The 27,551-nt window shown below is 26.1% G+C and overlaps 1 protein-coding gene across 1 annotated transcript in view; it reads left to right on the top strand.

Moving 5' to 3' along the window:
* LOC135931455 (kelch-like protein diablo) overlaps positions 1–26,116 on the top strand; it is an 85,526-nt gene extending 59,410 nt beyond the window's left edge. The window contains exons 9-12 of the mRNA XM_065468581.1: positions 12,544–12,690; positions 13,161–13,332; positions 18,047–18,149; positions 25,908–26,116. Of these exons, the coding sequence (XP_065324653.1) occupies positions 12,544–12,690; positions 13,161–13,332; positions 18,047–18,149; positions 25,908–25,955 (470 nt within the window). The 3' untranslated portion in view covers positions 25,956–26,116. The remainder of the gene's footprint in view (positions 1–12,543; positions 12,691–13,160; positions 13,333–18,046; positions 18,150–25,907) is intronic.
* Positions 26,117–27,551: the final 1,435 nt, after the last annotated feature.

Below are 27,551 nucleotides of genomic sequence, written 5' to 3'. Positions count from 1 at the left end.
CTATCACCATCTGAAAAAGGTTGGAAGTAATATTTGCAGATTAGTAAGTGCTGCATGATGAATTAAAAATTCATTTATTTGGGTTATAAATGTATCTGTATTTAAGATATACTCTTCTACTGATTCTATATTAATTTTTTAACGATGAGATTGCCTTGCTACAAGTCTAGGGAGACTAAACACGTATAGCTCTGCTTTTGACTCAACAATAAAGTATGAAATTCTTCATCAACATTAGCCCTAATTTCCTTGAGTTCTGATAAAATGCTCTCCGCCATTCTCATCTTCTTAATCGTCAATGTCATGTTTTTGAAAAGTAATACTTAAAATAGTTGTATAATTAAATAATACATTCTAATGAGAAATAAAATTTGGAATAAGCATTGAATCCAATAATTTTCTTGCTTCTGAGGAAATATTTCTTTTAGGCCATTGTGATATTTCAGTAATAGCAAATAATTGGCTCTTCTAACTCCTTAAAAACTGTTACTGCTTGATGGCAGAGACTCTATCTCGTTGGAAAGGTTGCAATTTCTTTTTCCCTGTTGGACAAGAAGTTTCAGAAATAATAATTATTTGACTAGAAATTTGAAAATGGTAGATAAATATTACGCCACTAAAAATTTGAAAATAATATGTAAATATTACGTCGGAAAACTTGAAATCGAAATTAATTGATAAAATAACTTAGTAGATAAATTTGATAATAAATGTAATTAAATATATATTTAATATAAGATACGAATAAATATTAACAAATATAAATTAATATAAACAATAATATTTTTGAAAAATATATCCAGCATTTGCATTTTTTGGCTGTCCCGCTGCGTATGCCAATACTTCACATCATTAAATCTATTTTATAATGTAGATGGTAATTTAATATTTTTATTGAATAAAATTAATATAACTAGATGATTTAGAAATAATGGATGCTGCATATGCTATGCTTGACATAAATCAAAACATTTATGGTAAAAACATATAATATATATATATTATAAAAGGTCAATGGTCAAAGGGGAAAGTCTTTCCTTATCTATCAAAATTATCTATACAGATTTCACTATGAAAGGATGGTATTACCTTTGCTGGAAATCAGGTTGTACTGCTAAATTTAAGTATGATCATATATCATCAAGGGTACATGAACGACAGCATGATGTTAGGTATTTTGAGATCCTAAAAAGAAAGAGGTTTTTGAAAAAACTATTGCCAAAACCCTATTGAAACGAGGATGAATATATAAAAAAACTGATATAATATGTACTCCCTATCCAGAAAGCCATATTTATAAGCTTTTGAGAAAATATAGGCCTTCTATGCCTCATTCAATTGAGGATATAATATTAATCCGTTGTATACGAAACTATCAGATTATGAAGATTTCTTATACCTACTGAAATAGTAGGATATTGGTTTTTGGGACTACCGATATGTTTAAATTGATGTAATCTACTCCGACAATATATATGGACGGAACTTTCTACATAGTTCCTAGATCATATGGTCAATTTATACATTGCATATCATGTAGGAAAATGTTATGATCCCGGTTATATAGACTCTTCTTCCAATTAAATCGAGAAAGACATATATTGAACTATTTTGAATTATCATAAAGTTTAGCACCTCACAAAATATAAATTTCAATCCTGCAATAAATCAAATGAAATTTGAAGGGGAAGCCATATTTGCCCTTAGATATGTATTTCTATATGGTTATCAAAGGTTAATTTATAATTTATGTATAGTTTAATTTAAAATATTTAGTATGTTTATTTCATTATTCCCAAGATTTATGGAGCAAATTTTACGCCTTGGTTGACTACCTAAACGATTCCAATGTTTATATAGTTATTAGGTGGATGTCATTTATAGGAGTAATAAGTAAAAATCGCCATAAAAAATTTATTCAGGAAGTTCCTAGTATAAATGACTAACGTATCCTAATCACTAGAAATCGTAAAAACGAATAAAATAAATCAAATATTTATAAGAGTAATAAGTAAAAAATTTATTCAGGAAGTTCTTAGTAGGATATAATATATCTTTTTAATCATTAGAAACATTAAAAGCTAATAAAATATTAGGAAATCAGATATTTATATGAGTATAAATATAAATAAGTAAAAATAATTATGATAAAAAATTTATTCATGAGTTCCTAGTAACACGAGTGAATAATATCAGAGATCTGCAAATCACGGCCTATTTTTTTAAAATAATTTCGTTCATGCTGGTCAGGCTTAGATTTTTAAATAATATGTCATTAACTTTTGTACAAATTGATATATTTTAATATTCTTGCTAGAAACAGGGCCCTATTATTTTTTTTACAATTAAAAAAAATTAAATTTTTCTATATTTATATAAATTCTGCCCGGGCTAGGCGGACAAATAATCTTTATTTTTATTTCAGGTCAGGCTTTTCGGGACAAATAAAAAAAATTTTTCTCGAGATCAACAAACTAAAATTTGGAACGAGCTTAAAAAATTAAGCCTGATGCAGTTCACTAACTAACATATCCTTATTAATCGTTAACATTAGAAATTATAAAAAAAATTACAGAATATTAGGTAATCTGATATTTATAGGATTAATAAGCATTCAGTAACACCATTTAACCATGTTGGCCGGCCATGTTAAATTAATAGACAATAAAGGCTACCATCCACTATGCAAATATTCTTTAGGACGCTCGTTTAAACAAAGTTTTAATTAAATTAATTTTATTATATTATATTAGTAATATATTTTATATAATGTTATTTTATATTACATTAAGTATATTTTATTTTATTACATTATAAAATTATATTAGTATTATATTTTATTATATTACATTATATTATTATTATATTATTGTATTGTATTTTAATTTTATTTTACTTGTGGAACTTCTGCCGAAGTATTTGAAAATATATATAGCTATTTGATCTTGATGATTTAATTTCTGAGTCATATTTGGCTGCTCATCATTATCAGAATATAATCTAAATATATTAAAAAAATCATATTTTATAATGTACCTATAGAATCAATATTTTTTGAACTTGAAGCAAAAATTTCCTAATCTGATGAATCACTAAGATTAGAATCAGAAGTATTCTCAGGAATGCAAAACATTTTTAATATAAAATTTCTAATTTTAGACATATAGCAAATAAAAAACATAATATGAACAAAAAATACCAAATTCTTAAACACCATTAAAGGGTATACAATATATTTATATAAAAAATTTCTTCTACCTTTAATCAATAAGATTATTAATATTAATCTCTCTTAAAAATTTGTACAGGAAAAATTGTAAACTACGTATTTTAGAATTTTAATATTTATAGCAGTAGTCTTTCATTTTCGCAAAATTAACTATAAAAATAAATAAAATCTATATTTTTATTTATATATGTTAGCGGCAGTGTGTTATTTTTTCAACTTTAAATTATTTTTTGTGCACGTTTTTTTTAAATTTAAAAATCTGATTTTACCGGAAATGTATTCCATCATGTTTGGAATACCTAACCTACAAATTTCAGACGATTTTATCATGAACTTTTAAACTTAATTAATTTATATGCGTTTTTCCATTAATTTTTTATATAAATTATAAATAACTCAAAGATTAAAGGCAAAATTGTCAACAATTTATAAGAAAGATATTTTAAACATGCTGGAATACATTTCCGAAAAAGAAACAGATATCTAATTTAATAAAACGCGCTTAAAAAATGACCTTAATTTGAAAATATAACACATTGCCTGAAAAAACATATTGCCGATATATTTACATCGCATTAAGCATATTAAATTGTAAAATTTTTTTTATTAATAGTTATACAATTTTTTATAGTAAGTGTATTCAAATATGATGTGCGCAATAGATGGTTAATTCTAGGGGTGTACCGATAACACTTTTTGGAGGTCGATCCGATCCGATATTCCAGATATTAAATTGATATCAGCCGATTACCGATCCAATATCATTCATATCTAATTTTGTATTCTGTAAAGATACCAATGGTTTTAATTTTTAATATAATATACTTTTTATTAGTATAACATCTATAATTTTACTATACCATAAATATGTCATTTAAATATATTATAATGATCAGTTATAGTTTATATTCAATCAATTGCAATTCTAAAAGTATATAAAATATTTTTATTGATAAATTACGTATACATAATAAGAAATAAACAAATATATTATGAAATTTGAAATTAATATTTAAAATCAATATATCGAAGATTTCTTTTTAGAAATACCAAAATTTCCAATTTATCAGAGATTAGTCTGCTGTGATGGGGACTGTCAATATCACTAGATTATTGCACACTTTTTTAAACAGAATGCGAAAAAAAATAACTATATGGCAGAATGTTTATTAACTAATTATTACTATTAAAAAAATTAAACATAAAAATGGATTTCGATTTTATTTATAAAAAATAAATGGTTTTTTAGATATAACTTTTTTTTAAATTTTATAATATTTTATTTTTGTTAAATGCGCCATTTTTTATCGGATCGGATCGGAAAATGCCGATAACCGATATTTTAAACTGAGTGAAATATTTGCCCGATCCTATCCGATATAAAATATCGGTACATCCCTAGTTAAATCTATTGGTCGTGTTTTAAAAAAATATTTTCTATACAGGATTTTATATTTTTCACTTAAATGCTTTATTAGTCGATTAAATTCAATATCTTCTACAATGAATGGTTGATATATAGCGATATGGCTTTAGATCTACGGTCTACAAAGTCCCATATTTTTGATTATTTATCATGTCTGGTTATGTTTTTTAGATTAAGAAGTTTTTTCTTAACCTGATCTCTTTTCCATTTTTTTTTCTTTTTCTCTAGTTATTAAATGTAAAAATGGGTAGATATGGGATCAGGGTTGCCAGGTCAAAATTTTCAAATTGCGGGAGATATTTGGTATTTTGCGGGTGAAATATGAAAATTGCGGAAATATAAAAATTGCTAAAAATAAATTTGCGGGCCGAAGGCCCGCATAGTGTCGCCTTTCGTCCGGGATTGTAAATTAGTTTAGTTACCCACATATTATTTCTTATAATTTCTTTATATAAATATTAACAAAGTCGGTAACGTTTTATAATTTCAGAATAGGTAGTATTTTTCAAATTAACTTCTTTGTCGTGGAGTTACTTTATTTATATTGTATATAAAAGAAAATAATTTGAATCTTCTCAAACAAGACATCAATGTCTATCGGTATTTTTAATATATTTATTAAATTACAAAAACCATCAATTCATGATATCTGTTCCAATGTAGATATACTTTTGTAAATCGAGTTATTGAAATCAAATTTTTATTGTAAATATTCTAAAATTGTCTTAAAAATATTTGCTTTATTTAAAAATACATTAATAAGAGTAATATTTGAACATTTTAATATGATATTTTCAGCAATAGCCCCATAAAATTATTGTCAATTTATAACTGTAAAGATGAACACAGCTGCAGCATAATTTTGTGAATCTTTATTAAAAAAGATTCTTCTGATTGCAACTGCATATTAACAACATGTAGTAGATTTACTACATGTGAAATCATTCCTAAATATGCCTCATCATTCCTAAATATGCCTCTTCTCGAAAAAATTTTTCAAAATATTAGGACAGATTTACCACCTGCTAGGGACATGTCGCAACAACTCACAACATTCCAAGTCAAACCACTTCACCAACTTTTAATTTGTTAACTCTTTTAGTTGATTAAATTCATTAAAACATTTCATTACAATTATTTCGACATCCTAAGATAATACATTCATTGCCTTGCAAGAATTATGTAGTATATGGTATATACAGTTGGCATTAAGTCAATATTGGGCTGCCTCAATTCTGTAAATACACTCTGGGTTTTGAATTCACTGAGGCATTATCAGCGCAGAAAGTTGACATGCAACTCATTGATAATCTCAAATCTGCTATATTCGAATCGTCAAGAATTGACCACCTGAATTCAGGTCCTAAAACATTGGTGATAACCTTACTCATTTGCACTGATTATAATAATGTGATTGAACTATAATAAATAAAATAATTATCATTGAATTAAGTACAATATTACTTTATTATATATTTAAATGTGATACGTGATAATTAAGCGCCTAGCCTTATAATGTTACACACACACATAAAAATGATAAAATATGAATAAATGATGTTAATTTATTATTGGATAAAAATAAGACATATAATTGGGGTAAGCATAGAAAGAAATACAAACTAGACATGTTTTTTGAATAAATATTTAAAATTTATTTTTAAAAATATAAAAATGATTAATTACTGTTTCTCAATTATTATTTATATATTAAAAACGTTGAAATGCTAAATAAAATATTGTGCGAGATAAATTTAAAAATTGCGGTAGATTTCTAATTGCGGTAGTTTTGCGGGAGTGAGATGTCTGCGAGTAAACTAAAAAATTAAGGGAGTCACCCGCTGATGGGGGGAGACCTGGCAACTTTGTGGGAAACATTTTTCTCATTGTCATTACCTAAGGTATCAATAAAATCTAAATTTATTTAAAAAAATATAAAACCTGGCGAATCTTTATTGGGGTTGGAAGTTGTACATTATTATCACCTATAATAAAAGGGTCACATGCAGTCCTGAGCTTTTCAATATATGCAATGTTATAACGAGGATCAAGTAATTTTGCGATAAGATTATTGTCATCATTATATAAAATAACCGAGTTCTTAATTGATTATTAACACTTTCCTCTATGTCCCCATTAATCGTTAAATCAATTTTCAGAATTTCAACAAAGGGTCATAGCTAATTGAATATGATTCCGCACTTATTTCTTTTGTTACACTCTGAATTGGTTCCAGAACATCAATTACCTTTTCTGCTAATTCCCACTCATAATGAGAAATTTTCCAAATTAGGATTATCGATAATGAATAACTGTACCGCCATTTTATGTTCTATCAATCGTTTGAGCATGTAATGAGTAGAATCCCAATGGGTCGGCACCTGGATTAATTTATGTTTAGTTAGCAATCGTTTAGATTTCTTCTAGAATTTTGTGAAATAAAAAATGTTTAAAGTGGAATACTATTTTTCTTACCCGAGTAAGCATATCAATGGTAGATCTAGTGATAAAATTGCTGCCCAATCAATTGCAAACTATGAGCAAAGCAGGAAACGCTTTAAACCGTTTTTTATGGCCAAAGCTATATTGGGTGCATTATCTCTAATGATTAAATGTATTTTATTTATATTTATCTCCCAATAATTAATCGTTTCATCTAAAATTTGAGAAATGTTTATTGCTGTATGCAATTCATTAAATGTTTTAACATTTAAACCTCTATTAGTTTGTTTAAAGTTTTGGATATAATGGCATGGTAATGAGATATGAGAAGCGCCACCTGAATTTTTAGTTGATATATCTGGGGTAAAGGAAAAATAAGAATCTTCAACCAAAATTTCTTTACTAATTTTTCGGAAAGTTTTTCATATATATATCAGAATTTTATAATTTGGACATTGATGTAAGCCGTCATCCTCCAAGTTAGAAATCGGCTGGTGGTCACAAGCTATCATTTCCTCTATAAATGTAGAAATAATTATGGATTTAGGATTAGAATTTTTCTAAATACTAGTTTTATTAAGAATGGCTAATATTGTTGGCTGACTTTCTGGGCTTTTCTTTTTAAGTTTGATTTTTTTCTTCTAATATTTTTCGTTCTTTTTGTATTATTCCTTTAAATGCCGTTTATGGAATCGCTTTATAGATATTAATAGTATTAATATTCATCCCCGTGAAATTAGAATTCCGCAAACGCATTTTGCAAAATTATCTTTGTCATTTGTAAAACATTTCCATAATTCAGATGCCATGTTTAAAAAAAATCCTTTATTTAAAGTATAAATAATAAAATAGGCGTTATTATTTAAAAGATTTAAAATAAATAAAACTTTGGGTGTTCTTTTTATTTTATAAAAATCTTTTAATATACTTTAAATCTATAAATAAAATTAGAGTGTTGAGCAGGAAAGCGAACCCAACAATATTTTTGCCCGGGTTCGGTTTAAGGTAAAAAAATAGGTGAATTCGGTTCTGGATATTTTTGAACCCGGGTTTGGTTTCGGGTTCAGTTCGGGTTTAAGAATTTTTGAATTGATAAAAAAAATTCTATATTTAAATCATAATTAAAAAACTAAAATTTAGTATAAAATATATTTTTTATTTTATGCAAAAATAATTAAAAATACAAAGCAGTCATGTATCAATTTTAAAAATTTTATTTAGACGTATTAGCATAATATCTTCCAAGAATTGTTCACTCATCCTCGATCTATGTGGTGAAAGAACGAATTTCAAATGTGAAAAAGATTTTTCAGCGCTAACATATATTAATATATTCATGTGAAATGGGATGTTTCCTCAAATTAGTTTTATATCTTTTGAAATTCTTCATCTATAAATTTTATTGATACATAAGTTTACATTGTGCAAAATTAGAGCTTAGCGAATCCAATTTACAAAAACCAATATTTTGTTAATTTAATACTACGAAAATCTATGTAGGGGAGACCGGGGTTATATTGTCCATAAAAAATTGAGAGGCTGTGAAAACGAGGAGAAATAATTTGTCAAAATAATTTTGATGTTATTTTATTCTTTATATAATTATCTACGGTAGAAATTAATATCTAATAAAAAAATATTATATAAATTTAAAAAAATGAAAATTTTAGAGTCACGAAAAAGAGACGGGAGACGTATTATCCTTTTGTGGGGCATGTTTTAGACTATCATTTTCTAAGCATTTTATTCATTTTTTTCATACAAAAATCATAACAAACATATAATATTAACATATACAACACATTTATTACATATAAAAAATGGATTAAAATCACAACATGATCCATGTGCCTATAAATGCAATTACGGCATTGGAACCAATCTTCATTATGATGGTGAGTTTGATAGTTTTTGTGGCACACTAAACAAAATTCTTTTTTGCCAGCATTCATATTTAAACTTTTTTATTATTGGTTTGATTTTTTTTTCCAGATTATTAGCCCTAGATCTGGCTATTCTATTTTTTTTTGTAAGGTGAAGAGGTTAAAATGGCTGAAGTCATTTGATTACGTGTTGTTTTTTTAAATATTGTTGGATGGGGACTAATAATTTCTGGAGCAAAATCTTTTCCCACATGAGAAGATGATGGAACAGGACTATCACTGACAGATGGTTGCGAAATAATTTCAGATATATTTAAATTCTCATAAGGATCGTTATTATTATTATAATATAAAGGATTAGAATTTTCGTCATTAAAAATTAAAGGATTTAGGGGCCATATACCTGAGGATTCAAAACCCTTTTGGATATTTGAAGCTGAGGTGTCTTTTGGAAGGACATCCTTTACTACTCCAGGGATATCATATATAGTAAAACTTTTCCCTGGATGCATTCTCATCCAAGGCACTGTTGTAATATTTTTTTAGAGGTCCAAAAACAGTTCTATCCAAGGGTTGGAGTTTTTGAGTGCAATGGGGAGGGAGAGTCAATAGAACTCCACTGTCAGAGCACAGCTCAATGACTTCAATAGATTGGTGAGATTTATGATTATCTATAGCAAAACTTTTTTATCTTGACTGGACTTAGTGTATTTTATAAAATGATTTAAAAAATATATAAAATCTTCAGCCAGCATCCATCCAGAACCATTGGACACGCCAATGCATCCTACAGGGCCATCTCTTAAATAATGATCATAAAATTTTTTCCTGGGATATATAAACATAGGTGGAATAGAATTTCCTAGAGCATTGACAGCAATTGCCAAGGTCATAAGTGTACCACGTTCTGATGTAATAATTGCCCCAACCTGTTTTTCGCCTTTCCTTGCAATAACTTTATTAGGCCGTTGAACTGTTGTTAATCCTATGAAAAATATTAAAGATTTGCTATCATATTTTAATTTACCAGCTAGTCAAATAATTATTAAAAAATAAATCAACCATTTTCATATTGAAATTGGTAGCCCTGGCTATACTTGTAGCCTCTGGTTCTCAAAGAAATAGTTGGATTTCTTTTAATAAATGCTCCAAACCAGTCTTCACCAGCTGATTGAGTTATTTCCCAAGATTTTGTTACTTGTAAACTATACCTCTTGGCCATTTGATAAGCTAAAACTCTAACCTAAATTTAAACATAAGACATTAAATTATTTATATATTAAGGCAATCTAATTAAAATCCTAATTCTTAAATTTTATTTTGAATTTATTTTATAATTAATATAATAAAATATATCACACATAATTAAACCTCTAATGTATAGGTAAGAACCAAAATATGTTTTAATGCATGATATAATTTAATGCTAAATCAATGAATAAATCATTTTAAAATTAATATACATGGCAGCATCATTTTATTTTAAATATATATCATACACACATAATTAAATCTTTAATATATAGGTAAGATATGATTTAATGCATGATATAATATATATAATGATACAATGAATAAATCATTTTAAAATTAATATTAATACATGGCAGCATCATTTTAAAATTAATATATATACATGGCAGTATCATTTTAAAATTAATATATATACATGGCAGTATCATTTTAAAATTAATATATATACATGGCAGCATCATTTTATACATAAATGGCAGCATCATTTTATTTACATATATATCACACACACTTAAATAAATATCATTCTAATGTATAAGTTAAATTCTTACTTTAAAGTATTTTAAAATTAATAAAGATGTTTCATTAACATATAATGTAAATAATTTAAAAAAATTTTCTCAAGTTTATTATTATTTAACTAAAGAAATACCATGGCATAAATTTAAAGATTATAAAAAAATTCATTTTACAGAGATATATGATATAACAAAGGATTAAAATACTTGTTTAGGGCATAATCCTGAAAATAATCTTGATCCTTTAATTAAATAATCTGTTAATTTAGCTTCTTGAATAGGAGAAAGATCTGTGAAGATATCGCTCTTGAAAATCTTCATTCCTTTTTAACAATTTATTATACCTCTTAATGCTTAGTTTCTTAAATATATACTAATTTAAATATATAAATATACCTCCCATAACTTAAATTCGTATTCATGGTTATAACTGTCAAAGGTATCTTATCTTTCAGCATTTGAAGAATACTTGCCTTTTGATTATCATTATTTTCTTTGTTAGTTTTTCTAATATATGTTCGAACCATTTTACAAAATCAGAACCAATATTTTAATGAATGTATGTAAAAGGAAAAGACGCACCCCGCTAATACCTTCCCCAGGTCCACAGTATCATTTAAAAATTAAATTTAGAATATTAAATTAACATAGTGATTGTCAATATTTATATATATGATAAAATGGAGATTTTTTTATCATTTAGAATTTATATTAAGTGAAAATGTAAAATTTAAAAAAGTTACTTTGGGACCCCGGAAACAAACCAAAAGAAAAGATTATTTAAAAATAAATTATCGCACACTTTTAGAATAATTATGGCAGAATGTTTATAAATTATTATTCATTATTTTTTTAAATAAACATAGAAATGGTTTTCGATTTTATATATAAAAATAAATGGTTTGTTTAGATATAACTTTTTTTTAAATTTTATAAACATTTTATTTTTCAAATATACAATTATCTACATATTTTTAAAAGGACGAAATATCGGCCCTAACCAATCCGATAAAAAATCTCGGTACATCCCTACCAAAAAAATAAATAAATTTGTTTGATCGGAGGTAGAATCAATAAGATATAGGACCAACTCACCTCGTAACCCGAAAAATTTTAACGTTTATTTCCTATAGCTCCCTTTTTTTACCTGATTGAATATCACAATTATAAAATGAATAAATAAGAAAAGTTTAATATTTACATTCACTTTCTTATATTTTAAATAAATAGAACAAAATAGATAAACATCATTAAATTATCAAAGTTATTCTGAATATCTAGTTAATGCATAACATTTTGAGCTTGAGATTTTTTCCTATTTTTTAAAAATTCGAGCATGGGTCAGGTCTAAATCTATTTTTTTTTTGCTACAGGGCCATGGGAAGGCTTTAGCCGATAATTTTGATTTTGCAGGTCACTATAGGGAATTATTTAATTATGATAAAAATAGATTGCATTTTTTATTCACCGACACAGTTCCATAAATAATTACTATTTAGTTTTGCAGAAAATTTATTAACTATTTTTTTTCGTGCAATTATTTCTTTGTGATTTAATATGCAGCGTTATATATATTAAAAGATAAATAATTTTCAATGTCGTTGATTGTAAAATTATGATTAAGGAGAAATCAAAAGTAATTAAAGTTGAAAAAAATAAAGGAAAGGAGCAAAAATAATGTTGGGGAGTAGGTATTGTTAAGGAGGAATGGTAGATTATTTGATGAAGCGATAAAACTAAAATAATACCACAAAATTTTTTACTATAGATACATATTATGACTGTAAATAGGTGGTGCTAAATCGAAAGGTAACTCTTGCAGCAGTTATTTTTATATGTACGATCCGAAGGTTAACAAATGGACGAATCTGCCTGATATGCCTGTTCCCAAATTTGCATCTTCCGCCTCCATCCTAAACGATAAAATCTACTTGATCGGTAACAAACCACATATTACTATAGTTTTAATTGTATATTGAATGCTACTCAAATTAAATGCTAGATTTAAGAATAAACAAATAACAGCCTGATAGACTTCTTTATTTTATTATATGTGATGTTATATTCAAAATTTAATTTGTTTTCAGTAATAATTTTAACCAATGATATCCAACTTATCAGTGGCATAGCAGGATATTTTCATATGGGTTGTAATATTTATTTTTCTACAGGTTTTTGCTATTTTTTTGAAATGTGGATATCTAATTATTCAATAGAGGTTATCAAGACAACTAGGATTTATAAGAATTAAAATGAAATTAATTAGTTATAAATCAAAACCGGCAATATAAAATAAATGATAAACATTCAATGATTAGAAATAATATGTATAGGCATAAAGAATATCTTATTTTAAGAATATGAAATATAAAGGAATTAATGAATATGAAATATAAACGGATTATAAGGTGGTTACACATCTTTAAACAATATCTCAAACACGGTTGAGTGTTTCGATATTCTCAAAAACGAATGGGTTACCTCAATAGTCTCGGACATGAAGGAAAAAAGGGCTAGAGCAGGGGTTGCTTCCGCTTGTGGAAAAATTTACATGTTTGGTGGGGAAGAAAATTGGGAAAAGTATTTACTATATATAAAATTATATTTTCGTGACTCTTTAATATGTTCTTAATTTTCTGGAATCTTACCATTTTGGGAAGTCCGATATTTTTTTTATCGGATTCGATCTTTCCCCTTTTTTAAAATATCGATCGGCAGATATTTTTAAATTTTCCCATCAGATCCTATAAAATATCTTTTAAATTTTTTAATATCTAAGAAAATATCTTTTAAAATTTATTAATATCTAAGAAAATATCTTTATAATTTAAGAACATTTTAACATAATTGAAGTGACAATTTTTTTTAAAAAAATAACAAAAAAATTTGAAAATATTATAAAAAATAATAAAAATACATAATTTATTTTTGATTTTAAAACTTTTTCTTCTAAAAAATTTAATAATTTTTATTGATTATGAATAATAACTTTCTACATGATAGTAACATTTCAGCAATAAATATTACAATTTTACTATATAAAAATAAATAATATTAAATACTTTTACATTGATTGATCAATATAATTGAATAAATAAGCTTAAAATGATAAGTTAATCAGAATTTGTTAATAGAATATTTTGAATGACTTATGTTATGGCACAATCATAATAATTAAAGAATATTAAATAGCATAACGAACAACTCAGATAGGTAATATCGGATCGGTAATCGACCATATCAATTTATTATCGGAGCGGCCTCCAAAATGTAGTGTCGGTACTAGATATCTGCAAAAGTAGGTCCGGCCCGAACTAAAAATTTAAAAGAAAATTCGGGCCGGGTTGGGTCTTAGAAATTTTTAAAATATATCTAAATTTATCAATTTTCTGTTGAATTTTTTATGTAAAATAAAAATATGTGATTTTATTTATAGAAAGTAGACGCCAAATAACATATATCGTTTATTTTGAGTAATTATAAAAATTAATTTCTATATTTAAATAAATTCGGGCCGGGCCAGGCAAAACTTTATAAAAAAAATTTCGGGCCGGGCCGGGTTTGAAAAATTAGGCCCGATGCAGATAACTAATCGATACACTCCTATTTGTTGTAGGTTTATGTATATTAAGTGAAGACTAATTATTACTATAAGTAGCGTTGCTCTGGTCTTTCAGTTAGCCGAGACCAAAGCATGCTTAAAGAAAGTATTTTTAAATAGTAGAGCCGGATTTTTTAAAACTTTTATTCAGTGGTATGACTGGCTCTGATCATTTAGAGAAGCTACTTTTTTAATTTAGGGTTACTCATTTTTTTTAAAAAATAATGTAGGTATTGAATTAAAAAAAATTCAAGTTTTTAATTTTGGGTTGCTCAAATTTAATTTAGGATCATTGAACATCCCTTTGGCCATCCCTTCTGAGATCAATGCTTTTATATTAACTTATTAATTTTTAAAATAATATCTTAATTCACTAAAATACCGGTATCAAATAAGATTTAATAAATTATTTTAATTTTTTATATTCTAATTTATTAATTTTAAAAAATTATTATGTGCAGGTCAAAACTAAGAAATGTTTAAAAATAACAAATATGTTTTTTTAAAACGAACAATAAAATATAGTAAAAATATTTATATTAAAATTATCCAATTCCTAAAAGGGAACTATAATTAAAATTAAAAATTTCGATCTGGGTTAGCGTTGGTTATAAAAATTACTTGGGATCTTTTGTGAGATCCAGAGGTATATCATACAAACACATGTAAATACAGATACATTTTATACAAATGTATATGCATATATATACTATTTTTTTACAAATATATCTATTATATTAAGAGTAATTAATCAATAATTATTAATAATATTTAAAATTTAGTAAAGAGTATACAGATTAAAATGAATGCCATTTTAATATCGTAAATTTTGAGCGCCTTACATAAATTTACGAATTTTTGAGATAAGTTATAATTCGCTCTATTCTATTTTCATGTTTTATATTTACATAATCGATTGTTTTGCGTTTTAAATAATTTTTAAAGTTACATTTTGATTAAATAATGCTATGCGCAATTCCTTTAAATCAAAAAAACCCAAATCTAAAAATATTTTATTGGTTAGTCATGAAACTATTCGTGATATCATATATAGATCCATAAATAATCAGGCTAACAGTCCTCCGCAAAAAAGAAGCAGGAAAAGTTTTACAACTCAACGTGATTTGAGATGTTTAAAAATGTATTGAAGGAAAATAAAAAGTGCTATAAACATTTCTAAAAAAATCGAACGCGTTCAACGTTCATTGACAATAATCGAACACGTTCACTTTATTAAAAAAAAGGAACGCGTTCACATTCGTTCAAAATTTTATGATAAATTTTTTTAAAAATTTAATTTAATATAAATTAATATCTTATATTTTTTAACACTATATATTAGACATGTTAAAAAATAATATAGTTTTATTTTGATAAAATAATTATAAATACAAAATAATATAGCGAATATTTATTTATAAAAAAATTTTCTTATTAATTTTTATTAACAATTGTTTTAAAAAATTTCATCTGGTAGACAGAAACGCTTGGCAGTTAATACGGCATTAGCTATGTTAAAAAACGCGCTCTACAGGGGCAGATGAGGGAATTGCGGTATTATACTTAATAAACAACTCTTTCAACGTGGGGGAATTTATTAAAAACATTTATTGTTTTGTCCTTTGCCTCAAAAAATTGAGATAAGTTATCTTCCTCCAATCCATTCATTACTTACTCGTCAAAAAAAGGACTCGAAATTAACAGTTCTTGCATTATCATTAGGGTTTTCAATGCATTTGTTCAATAAAGCTATAAGTTTATTTTTTATAGGTTCGTTCTGTGGAAGTTTAATCCATGGCCAGAAGCTTGAATACTGGATGTATAATTGCAAAAAGAACTTATTGATCATCATATATAGGTTCAAATCATTAAAAAAAATAAAATATATGTATAATTGATTTGATAGCCTTAGGTTTAATAATTTTTATTAATCCCATTTAATATTTAGTCTATAAATGGCTGACCATATTTTAGGCCACTAATTTTTTAAATTTTAAAATAACTATCGTTATCGTTGATGTCAAGTAGCCCAAATGCATTTTTTCTTCAAATTTAATGACTTTGCTTAGTTATATAAATATAATATTATATAAAATAATTAATATTAGAATCAAATGTTGTTTTAAATTGGAACATGAAGATTTTGAAACTGATAAATTTTTTTGGGCACATTTTACTATGATAAGTATTGAATTAGTTCCTTCAATATAGCATGTTACTGTAAAATATTTATCATATTTGGGCCATTATGTAAGATGATGATGATGATGAAATAACATCCATGCTAATCTATTAAATTAAAATATAAACAATATTATCCAAATTAATAAACTATAATGGCGTGTTAAAAAAAATTGAAATGTGAAAAAGGAAAAACAGTTGATTATAAAACATAAGAAATTCGTATTAATATTAAATATTTCAAATAAATAAAAATAAAGTGTTTTTAAAATTGAACGAACGTTAAACAAAGTTCGTCAAAAATAAAAGGAACGCCGTTCATCATCTTTTTCAAAAAATCAAACTTCGTTCACGAACGCGTTCACTAAAAATAAACAATCATGTACCTGTCAATTACACCTGAGTGGAATTTATTGCATGTTGTCGAATTCTCTCATTTTTAAGGTTAAGAAAAGGCATTTGTTGATACAGCAAAACCAAAAAAGCATCAATCCTAGGATGAATCAAAATATATGCATATAATTTTCAGGATGAAGACAGATTTGAGCTTGAGTATTCATATTTAAAGAATTTTATAATAGTAAAGCTAGATGAAACCTTCAAAAGGCTGTCATAAAAGGGCCATAATTTTCAACAATTTTTATAACAAACATATATTTTGTCGACGGAAGTATAAATTTATCAAATTATTAAGATTTTTTTATCGAAAGTGCTCATTTATATTAGTTTATGGTTAGGGGATTTATTTTCAACAAGAAAATGAACTATGCCATACATCAAAATCGATCAATAAATTTTTATCAGGCAACTGTTTAGCTTTATCGAGAAAATGTCTGGGCATTAATATATACAAAGAAGATAAAGACTGCATAGACCTATAAATAGGATTTGATGAACAGGGTTAATTGAGAATTTTTTTAAAAGAAAAACGTTTAATTATTCGAACTCTGCCTAAGAAGAATTAAGTCAGTCATTAGCTTGTTAAAGGACTTAATCTAGTATTAAAGCTGAAATGGCGATCATCTTGGTTTCTAGAACGTTAATGGCATTCATTTTGATATAAATAATCTCATAATTATTGATCAATATTAATACATTTAACATCCGGCGTTTTAATATGATTTAGAATTGTATATAAATTTTTAATGCGAATAAAATATACATTTGAAATTAATCTATCCATAAATCAATTTATATATACAACACAAATAAAGTTTCTAGCATGAACAAACTATGGGCATATTATAAGTATTTTTAGAATATAATTATTAGCTAGCAATAGAATAAATTTGTTCACCTATATTATAGTATATTTAGATAAATAGATTGTGCTAAAATACTAATTATGTATTACCGGTCAATTTTTAATAATATTTTACTTTAATTGCTAGGAATGCATTTTTTTTAATCCGGGGGAAGGAGGTCCTTGAGGTTTATTGGAGAGACTGGGCCCCCGAATCTCTCCCGTAGTAATGTATTTCTTTTGTTATAAATACGAAAATATTATTTTAGATATCACGATTCTATCGAGGAATATGACGAGGCTATGAATGATTGGAAAATTATAGGAAATATACCTAGTCCCCGTGGTGGACTTACATGCGTTACATTGCAGGTAATTTAAATTTCAAGTGTTTAACATTTAATCTAATTTTAAAAATATTTTCTTACCACCTTCAACATCATTAACATATACTGGTCACAATAATATTAGAACGCGACCTTATGATAATGAGTACAAAAGCATAAATAATCTAAAAATCTCATTCTTTGACAAATCATCCTATAATTAAAAATTAGTCGCAATGGTCTCAATTGAAAACTGCAAATATTTGGGCTCCACTAAACAAACAAACGACACAATAGAGAAAGAAATAAAGAGTAAAATTAATCAAGGGTGGTTAAAGTGGAGATATTTATCTGGAGTGCTCTTTGACAAAAGAATCCCACACAAATTGAAGGGTTACAGTTCCATAGTACAACCAACTATTCTATATAGTTCGGAAATGGCCAACCAAAGAATCAGACGAGAGAAGTCTATAAACTATGGAGATGAGAAGGCTGAGGATGATTGCTGGGGTAACAAGAAAGGATGAAGTGCGCAGGAATACTAGGAAGTTTAAAGGTAGTGCCCATTAAGACTAAGATAATGGTAAACAGACTTAGGTGGTATGGGCACACAATGAGAAGAAGGCCTATGAATTACATAGGAAATAAGGTTGAGAGTTTGGAAGAGATGGGCAAACGTAAAAGTGGAAGGCCAAAACTTCAATGGGGCCATAAAGTTAGAGCCAATATGAAGAAGTATAAATTAGATAAAAGAGATTGTATGAATAATAAAGTGGGGATAGATATTGAAGGAGTTTACCACCAGAAAAGGTGAAAAAGAGGAGAAAAAAAATGCTCATAAACTAAAAATGAATGAATGATAAAACATAAAAATAATATAATAACCCTATTGGGATTGAACCCATATTAAATAGTTGAGAATTTAGCTATAAAATCTGGCAAAAACATTGCAAACTGTAACAATTATAAAAATAATAACGCCGTTATCACTACAAGATCTCTTAAATGACATTTTTCATAAAAAAATTTTTTGCAAAAAGTATAACCGAAAAAATCGAATCTTACTAAATATTAGATGTCTTTTATCACTTAGGAGTACGTAGGGCCCATAGCAATAATCGCTTAAATTTTGGCGGAGGGGGGGGAGCTACGGTTTTTGATATATATCAAATCGATTTTTTTATATTACGAATATGAATAAATTTTTTATTTATATTATATTTTAAAAATAAGGTAACAAAATACCACCGATATCTATAGAAATTAAAAAAATATATAAATATGAATTTTAAAAAAATCCATATATCTTTCATTTCCGCGTTTTCTTTAAGCTGTAATTTTCTTTGAAAAGATTTCATTCCCCACAATGATTTATTTTCCATATTTTGATACATGGATCTGGACGAAGATCCATTAATATTTATGAAAATTAAATTTGACAAATTATTTACTCTTTAAACTCGCTCGATTATCTACCATCATCAAAATCATAAGATGAAAAACTTTCATATTCTGCAGTACTACAGGATAAATTATCAACAGAATTAAGGAATTTTTTAAATTTATCATTAGGAATATCTTCAACTATATATTGTCGAAGCCCATCATTTTCATATTCATTTATTTTGAATCTTTGGCAGATTCTTTATTGCTTCTCGCCAAATCTCGCATTTTTTCTTAGGCCAATTTTCTTTTTGAATAAATATCTGAAAGAATTTCTAAAAAAATAATAATATAATTGAAATTTATTCAAAACATTTTACCCTCTTTTTCAAAGTTATCCATTAAGGACTGCGTGTATTTTTTAGAGTAATTATAAATTGGTCTATATTCTTACAAGTTTTGGATTTTATTTTAATGGTATATTTAAAATAAAAGTGTAATTTCTGAATCGAGCGACATCCGTAAATATTACATACAACGTCTACACTAAAGGAAGGAGCCATTTACCTCTAATTTTTTTGAAGGAGGGTAGGGGCAAGGTATTCAAGGAAGGGGGGCTAAGTAAATACTCACTATTTGTCGTTTAAAGATAAAAAAATTAAAATTTATTAATAGATATTTATTTCTAATTCATTAACATATAACATCGTAGTATAGGTTGATATAAACGCTTGTGGCTAATATTTATAATACCTTTAGAAACAACGAATTGATTATTACAAACTAAAGTTTACTTGTTATTCCTGGTCTAAATAATCATGAGGCCTGAAAGAGTTTTAGAATTGTGTGAAAGTTATTACTGATGGCTCATTATAAGATTTATTAAATTAGTATTGGTGGGAGTTATTTTTGGGTAGGGGGGCAGGGGTAGATTTTGGAAGGGAGTTGCTTTTAATAAATTTTCAGTCATATAGACGCTTTTAATATTTTAATGTCAACATTTTCCTAATGATATTATTTTTTTAAATATCAGTCAATCATTAAAAAATGGTTCATTGTAAAAAGGACCCCAAAGAACTTTATAAAAAAATCCCAATTTATTATATGTATATGCTTCAAAGATTGATTAATCCTAACTATTAACAATCTACCTATTAGAGAATTTTGAAATTCCCATTTAAACACTTAAAGGATTTTGTTAAATTTCGACTAACTCATGCCTTTAGGATTTCTAAATCGGTTCAATCCTAACAGTCGAAAGAATTTGTTAACACTGAGGTAAGACTATATTATTTTCAAGATTTAGCTATCCTTATATAAACCACGAGTGATGCTTGATAGTTTTCGCTTAAAAATTCCAATTCCCTTTTAGAGTTGGCTCAAAACCTGTGAAAAATGGAATTCACATCTTCCATACTTTAAATAAAGCAGAAACAGCAACGACATAAAATTTTTATAAAAATGAAAATATTTATGAAAAAGATTTTGACTATATAAAAATTTTAATTATTGAAAGAGAAATTTAACTGGAAAAATTTTAATGATTTTTTAAGGGGGGGGGGGCTTAGCTTCTCCTCAAAATTTTGAGAGAGACTTAAAATCAAAAAAAATAACGGGGAGGCGTAGCCCCCCTCGCCATGCATCCTTGATAAAACTTATGAATAATTATTTGAAACATTTTTTGTTAATTATTTATTAAAAATATTTTTTGTCCCTCCACAACTGCCATATGCGAGTGATATTAAGCTTCATATCTCATAATATTAAATGGTTTATAACTTTTTATTAAAATTATATAATAATTATATATTAATAATTCTCGAAATAACTTCGATATTTATATATTATATAATTTGAATAATGATAAATAAAAAGATATTTTATAATACGAGGTTAACTTACTATAATAGTCAAATTATATGGTTCCATGTCAATTCAGCGAAACTTTTATCGCGAATGTCGTTTATCGCGAATGAATTTTATAGCAAAATTTTTATCGCGAATCCACATTAACGAATATTTTTCCGCGAAACAAATATCGCGAATTTTTTATAGCGAAACTCTTATCGCGAATTTTTTATAGCGAAACTCTTATCGCGAAACCTTTAAAGCGAATACATTAGAGAGAAATTTTTATCGCGAAAATTTTATAGCGAAGTCAATATCGCGAAACGTAAATCGCGTAGACAATATAGCGAAAACTATTTTATAACGCGGCCTATTATTATTTTTTTATTTTTATTAAAATAATTTATTTTATTTTTATTTATTGTTAATATTTTATTTATCAACAAATAAACATATTATATGATATATATTTTTTATTTATATTATTATATTATGAAATGAAAAATGGATTTCTTTTATTTGATATTTTTTTAATAAAAAAAATGATATGCTACTATTGTAATATTATTTTTTGTTACAATTTATTAGTGAATTTTACACGCCCAAAATTTTAAGTAAAAATTTTTTTTAGAAGTTCAAAAAGATTTTTAAACATATTTTGATAAAAATTTTAAATCGTTTTTGAGGAATTCTTTTGTGAATTTTATTATAAATAAACAATCTTTTAGGTGAAATCTTTTATAGTTTTTTTATCATTTTTGTAAAATTATCTATTTTTTAAGTTTATTAAAAGAGGTTGGTTTTCTAAATAATATTTTTTAAAAGTATTTTTATTTAACTTATTTATCTATATGATCTTTTTAAGGATAATAATTTAATCTGACAATTTTTATATTCGTTATTGAAGATGTTCCTTGGAAAAATGACAATTATCATAATCGGTATTTTTAAACATATTAGATTTTTTTACGGTATAATATGTACACTACCGGCCATAAATGATTGCCCACCCTGCATTTTCTTAACATTTTTCTTAAAATAAGACAAATAACACACAATATGAGGTTTATCAAATTTATTTATAAGTTTACATATTATTGCATAAAATTACAAAAAATAAAAGACATAGCAATTATTTGAGATCAAATTTTGGTCTCATCAATATGACAACCTTTATTCTTAATAATTGCTTCAAAAAATTTTGGTAATCTTTCGATGAGATTTTTAAATATTTGGAAGTGATATTGTTCCATTCTCTCTGCAATACTTCCCAAAGGTGCGAATGAGAGGTTAGTGGGCTTTTTCGCGCTTGTCGATCAAGGTGATCCCATAAAAGTTCGATTGGATTGAGATCGGGTGGGATGGCCAAGTCATCAACTTGAGAATATCGTGTTGTAGATTTTGTAAATAATGTTTGCAATAGCCTGGATGTTGCTTTGGGTCATTATCTTGTGAAATAAAAAGTTATTCTCGATCAAACACTTTCCTGATGAAATCACATGGTCCTCAAGGATTTGCTGGTATCCCTCCTTGTTAAGGACTCCTTTAATTTTGACAATGTCGGCGGTTGCCCCGGCACCAAAGCACCCCCCCCCCCCCACCATAACAGACCCTCCCCCGAGTTTGACTGTAGGAATTATGCAGTCTCTAGCTGAGCGGCGGATAATTGCCTTCTTTTAGAACCGAAGATTTCAAATTTTGACTCATCACTCCATAAGACGTGGTACCAGTTGGCAGATGTCCAAAATTGATGTTTTCGTGTCCAGTCTAATCGCTTGAGTTTATTTTTTTTGTTCAAGTGGTTTTTTAACCGCTACCCTACCATAAAGTTCAAAGCTCCGACACTTATCGGGTTTTCCCTAGTCAGATTAATCTCCGCAGCTATCTCTGAGTCGACAAGGCGTCGATTGCGTTTACTTATCCTTGCTATATACCTATCATAGCTTAAAGTCGTTTTGCGGGGTCTTTCAGGCCTCTTTGGATTCGATATTGTATTATTGTTGTGTAATCTTTTAAGTATACAATCGACTTTTCGTCGAGCTAGGGTTAACTCTCTGGCAATTCGGCGATTACTTTTACCACTTATGTGGAAATTAATTATTTTGTATTTAGTTGGAATATAAATTTCTTTTCTTTTAATCATTTTGGTCGAATGTTCGTTAAAATATTTATAAAGACTGAAAGTTTCTTAATACAATGATTTAAAGCAAAAAAAATCTAGGAATTTTTTTTAAAATAATTAAAAATAGGTATTAATAAGCAGATTAGAATGTGATTAATAACTTTCTTCCAAAAAACAATGGGCAACTTAAAATTGTTGCTGAAAAAAACTAATGAACCCTATTTTACCAAATTGGTCATTTTTGACATGTTATTTTCAAAGGCTAAAATTTCCTAAAAAGATTTATAGAAATTTCTAGTTTTTTATTTCTAAACATGTCTAGACATCTTAAATTAAGTAATCAATTCGCTTTTACCCAAATAAGCGAAAAAGTTTTAAGTTATTAATTTTTTATGTAAAAATGCAGGGTGGGCAGTCATTTATGGCCGGTAGTGTATATTTAACATGTTAAATTAAAATTTTAATTAAGATACACCATATAAAAGTTAAAATTATCATAATCGTTATTTTTAAATTTTTTTGACGTAAATCGGTTGTTTAAATAAGTATTGTTAAATAATCTATATTTTAACCCAATTACATCAAAGAACTTTAAAAATAACGATTATAAAAATTGTCACTTTTCAATGGTATATCTTCATGAAATTTTAATATAGCATGTTTACAATCTATATTTTCATTTCCAACAAAAATATTCAAAATAAACTTACTAACAACGATTATGACAATTGTAACTTATCTATGGTACATCTTCACTGAAATTTTATTTTAACATGTAAGCAATTTATATTTTTGCCCATTTGCGTCTAAAAAATTCAAATAATTTTAAAATTAACGATTATGACAATTGTCACCTTTCTATGGTGCATCCTCGTGAAATTTTTATTTAACATTACAATCTATATTTTTACTCATTTGCTTCAAAAAAGTTTATAACGATTATGACAATTGTCACTTATCTAGGGTACATCTTCACTGAAATATTATTTAAACATGTTTGCAATACTTATTTTAGCCCAATTACGTCAAAAAAATTCAAAAAGTTATAAAATAACGATTATAACAATTGTCACATTAAATTATTTTCCTTAAAAGGATAATATAAAATAACATAAATAAGTTGAATATAAATATTTAAAAAAAAATTATTTAGAAAACCCACCTCTTTTAATATATTTAAGAAATAGATAATTTTACAAAAATGATAAAAAAAACTAAAAGATTTCACTTAAAAATTGTATATTTATAATAAATTTCACAAAAGAATTCCTCAAAAAAAATATATTTACAAAGAATATTAAAAATTTTTATCAAAATATGTTCAAAAATCTTTTTGAACTTCAAGAAATATTTTTTATTTAAAATCTTAGGCGTGAAAATCACTAATAAATTGTAACAAAAATAATATTTGTAGCATATCATTTTTTATTAAAAAACATCAAATAATAAATAATATGTTGTTTTCTTTTAAATAAATGCATTTGCAATATATTTATTGTTTCGCGGTAATGCGTTAGCGATAATGACTTAGCGCAAACATATTCGCCATAAAAAATTCGCTGTAAAGTGTTCGCGTAAAATGTTTCGCTAAAATGTATTCGCTCTAATAAATTCACGGTTAAGGTTTCGCGAAATTGTCTTCGCTATAAATGTTTCGCGGAGATAAATTCGCAGAATTGGTTTCGCGATTTTACCTTCGCTATAAAAACTTTTCGCGATAAACGACATTCGCGATAAAAGTTTCGCTTTGACCTGATACGAAATTATATATAAGTAAAACAAAAGGGTTATACATTTAATCAAAAATGTTATAAGTTATTTGAATGATAATACGATCCCATAACAGCGAGTTAATATTTTTGGCTATTCGATCTATCCATCTTATGGGATATGTATCTTTTAAAAGTTATGTTGGATAATAGTGTAAATATTCACTATAATTGACAAACATTTAGAATAGTATAAAATATAAATACCAAGTATCTCAATTTGAACTTCGTGATAATTTTAAAAAAAATGTTTTTAAATCCTTAGCATTTTAGAGAAATAAATTTATGTTTATTAAATTTTATAATTAAAGGTAACCACCTAATTTATGCCAATTTCAACTTTAAATAAATAAAAAATACCATTTTATTAATTCATATTTCTAATTAAAAATGCATATGTAGGAAAGCTCAGGATTTATATTATCCACAAAAATTTATAAAGCTATTTATGACTTATGTTAATGAGTTTTTCTAGAATATTTATTAATCCCTTTACGGATCCATATCTCAACCCCTCTATGGAGTTGAAGGGTAATTTTTATCTTCCCATGTTATAATTTATACTAACACGAGAAAAAGTGAAAATGAATTTTAGTACGATTTTTCTTGTAATGTAACATTAAAGATACATTTTAATATTTATTAATAATCATATCTTCAATTTTTTTAAACATTTTTATAGATTAAAAGAGATCATTACGAAAAATTCAAAAGCATACATATCGAATAACGTCAATGTTTAGTTATGCATACATTTGAGAAGAATCTCAAAAATCTGTTATGACCAAATTCCTCTTATAAAATTGTTTTGTTGAAGAATATATATCATTGTTATTTATTAATAATTATACATAACTTTTTGACCTTATGAAATAGTATTATTAACACCACTTTTAGGAATTCTATATTAAAATGAATTATACAAAATAAAGTTAATATAATATAAAAGAGCTTGCCTTATAGCATTAAGAAAATTAATATCTGGTTTCTTTTTCAATTCAGTAATTTAGAATAGAGATCTTGACAAACTGTCATTTTAAAATATTAATTTCATATTGGTCACAAAAGCCATCTTTATATTCATTCGTTTGCATTTTTTTATTTATATACTATAAATATTAGAGAATATAATATTTTATTAATTTCTATGAGAAATATTTGAAATAAATTGATTAATTATTAACTGTTGCTTAAATTTCGTCAATTTTATTTTTAAAAAAAGGTAAAATCTATTTTAGTAATTTGGTCATCATTTACAATTTAACCCTTCAATATTCCGGTGGGGTATATGAGACCCAAGGCTTGCTAGAATTGATATTATATAAAAACGGTTAATTATTATGATCTGGAATCATCAGTAGCTTCATCAAATATATCTTAGAATATAAATTCAAAATTTCATATATTTTGGCTCAATAATTTGTAAGATAAAAACATTTTGTGACTGATTGGGGTTTGTGAGACCCCACCAGAGTAAATACTTAATTTTTTTGAAATTTTTTTTATAATTATCTATGTTTCAAATTATTTTTATCATTATTACGATTTTCACATATTCTGAAAGTAAATATAATAAAATTATTTAAAATGTAATATCATTTTTCATATATTTGAGTTGGATATGAAAAAATAACATTATCATATCCAAAGAAAGAAAAGGATGTCATAATGCTATTAACCACCATAATAAAAATGTTGATACAAATGATACAAGCAAGCCTGAAATTATAACATTTTATAATATGACTAAAGGTAGGATAGATATGGTGTATTGAATGACAAAAAATGATACAATTTTAAGCAGGTCTTACACACTTCTAAACATAATATCAATTAATTCACATCATATAGCAAACACAATCCATACAAGAAGTAATTTTATATACAAAATATCAATTGAACTTATTAAGCCATATATATATTTAGAAGTACAATAAAAATTATCAGATTGTCCTGACTTTTGAAGGAATCTATTTGCAATATATTAGGAAAATCAAAATATAAATCTTATCCACTCAAGAGGAAGGTGCAGTATGTGTCCTAGTGGTAAAGATGAGAAAACAAAATATTTTTATCAAATATGGGAAAAAAAATTATGTTTGGAGCATATTAATACTTTATGTGATAAGTCAAAATTAACATATTTCAATGTCCTATATTTTTTTATGTTTGCATGTATTAATGTAAATCTTGTTTTATATTGAAGAATAAATATCAAAATAATGAATTATAATGATGATATGATAGATAAATTATTTTTTCAATTTAAAATTTAATAAAGGTAAACTTTTTTAGAAAATTTTGGCACAAATTATTATCCTCATTA

This window comes from Gordionus sp. m RMFG-2023, chromosome 1, assembly GCF_954871325.1.
Source record: "Gordionus sp. m RMFG-2023 chromosome 1, tfGorSpeb1-WG-v2, whole genome shotgun sequence".
In the NCBI taxonomy this organism is placed as follows: domain Eukaryota; kingdom Metazoa; phylum Nematomorpha; class Gordioida; order Chordodea; family Parachordodidae; genus Gordionus; species Gordionus sp. m RMFG-2023.
Note: the sequence above shows the minus strand (reverse complement) of the source record. Positions and strands in the feature narration are given on the sequence as shown.